The sequence below is a fragment of the Gracilinanus agilis genome, chromosome 2 (genome assembly GCF_016433145.1).
Source record: "Gracilinanus agilis isolate LMUSP501 chromosome 2, AgileGrace, whole genome shotgun sequence".
NCBI lineage: Eukaryota > Metazoa > Chordata > Mammalia > Didelphimorphia > Didelphidae > Gracilinanus > Gracilinanus agilis.
In genome coordinates this window covers 333059663-333061238 of record NC_058131.1, presented here as the reverse complement: position 1 = coordinate 333061238, position 1576 = coordinate 333059663, and the positions used below count along the sequence as shown (strand labels likewise).

The following is a 1576-nucleotide window of genomic DNA, read 5'->3' as shown; positions in this document are numbered from 1 at the left end:
CCTAAGATCTGAAATAAGGCCACCCTGTGCTTTTTATGCTGTAAGGGTAGGCCAGGAGATCATGGCTGCCTCACTTTGGATAGTTGGGTAAGAGGATTAGGCAACTGCTGGTTACAAGTCATCATCTTCCATGAGGATGGAGCCTAGAGTATGGCACGGGTAACTGTTAGCCGCTTCGAAGTTCTTTTCATCACTGAATCACACTTGGAAATCATCTGGTAGTGAAATACCATTGGCCTGGATTGTGACCCTAAGCATGAATGAGCTTGTTCATGATACCTCTCATTGCCTCAGGATATCCTCTGGCCCCACCCAGAATCTGAAAGCTTTGCTTTTCTTGGGCTTCCAGGACCAGTTGTCCACATAAATAATCTTCTCCAAAGGGAGTAAAGAGGGTGTTTAAACACTGACAGAACCAACAAACCTGTCCTATCAGTTTGTCCCTTACTCCCCACTCCCGGTAGCAACTGTGCTACCCACAGGCTGTGCCATCACACGTACTTGAGGGAGGGCAGGTCCCTGGATGGATTGGGTGAGTCTCTGTCACCTGGATGACCTCGTTTTCCACCAGGGCCTGAGCCCCATCTCCATTAAGTTGCCTCATCCTCAAGTTTATAGAACCATAAGTTTTCCGAGGGCCCCTTGCTACAGCCAAGTTCCTCCTCCGGTAGAGTTCCCCTTTGACAAGGGACACCATCAACAGGATGGACAGCAGCATGCCCCCCAGGGTGAGGAGGCCCAAGCCAGCAATGATACACTTGTCCAAGTGGGAGCCCAGGCGGGCATAATACATCTCCAACCTCTCCATTTCCCGGGCTGAAACCGTATCTGGGTTGACCCTGGCTTCCCGGGGTATAGCATAGGCAACCACCACCAAGAGGATTCCACTCACCAAGAAGACCAAGGCAAAGATGAAACCATAGTCCACTGAGTGGCTTGCAGTCTCGGCCCCTAAGCCCTCTTCTGACCTTGGAGAAAGGTCGTCCCTCCGGGAATGGGGGTGTGAGGTGCCAATCCCATGTGGACTGGATGAGCTGCCGGGCATCGCCTCCCCTTGGTTCTTGAAACAGGTCTCTTGTTCCTCCTCCTCGGAAAAGCAAGTATTGTCGATTCCCTCTCTCTGCAGGGCCGAGGGGCCAGGCTTCCCTTCTGGTGCTGATGTCCATTGTGGCAGTGTTTGCTTGGGGGGCCTGGACCCATTGCCAAGGGTCCTTAGTTCCAGGGAGGAAGAGGAGGCCATTGGAAAGTAGTTATCCAGTTCATCCCTCTTAACCCCTCAGCGGCTGGAAGACAGAACAAACCAGGCAGGGACAGAGAGGAGAGGGAGCAAAAGTTGGGTCTCTGTCTTAGAAAGATATCTCAACAAATGAAGGGAGCCCCATACGACATGCACATATCTGCACATGCATACATATGCACACGCGCACACACACACAGAGCAAAGTATAGTACATATGGGCACAGACACACAGAAATCAATAGAATACTTCAAAGATTGGGAGCCAACTCTATGCATTCAGACTCCACTGGGGGCAGCTCATGACCCTCCACACTTTAGAAGATAGTCTTCAAGCGC

At 51.4% G+C, this 1576-nt stretch overlaps 1 protein-coding gene across 1 annotated transcript; it reads right to left on the bottom strand.

The window, feature by feature from the left end:
- Positions 1-472: 472 nt before the first annotated feature.
- TMEM74B (transmembrane protein 74B) lies at positions 473-1261 on the bottom strand. Its single transcript, XM_044661528.1, has one exon. It carries the CDS (start codon positions 1238-1240, stop codon positions 473-475), a length of 768 nt encoding a protein of 255 aa, XP_044517463.1. The 5' UTR covers positions 1241-1261.
- Positions 1262-1576: the final 315 nt, after the last annotated feature.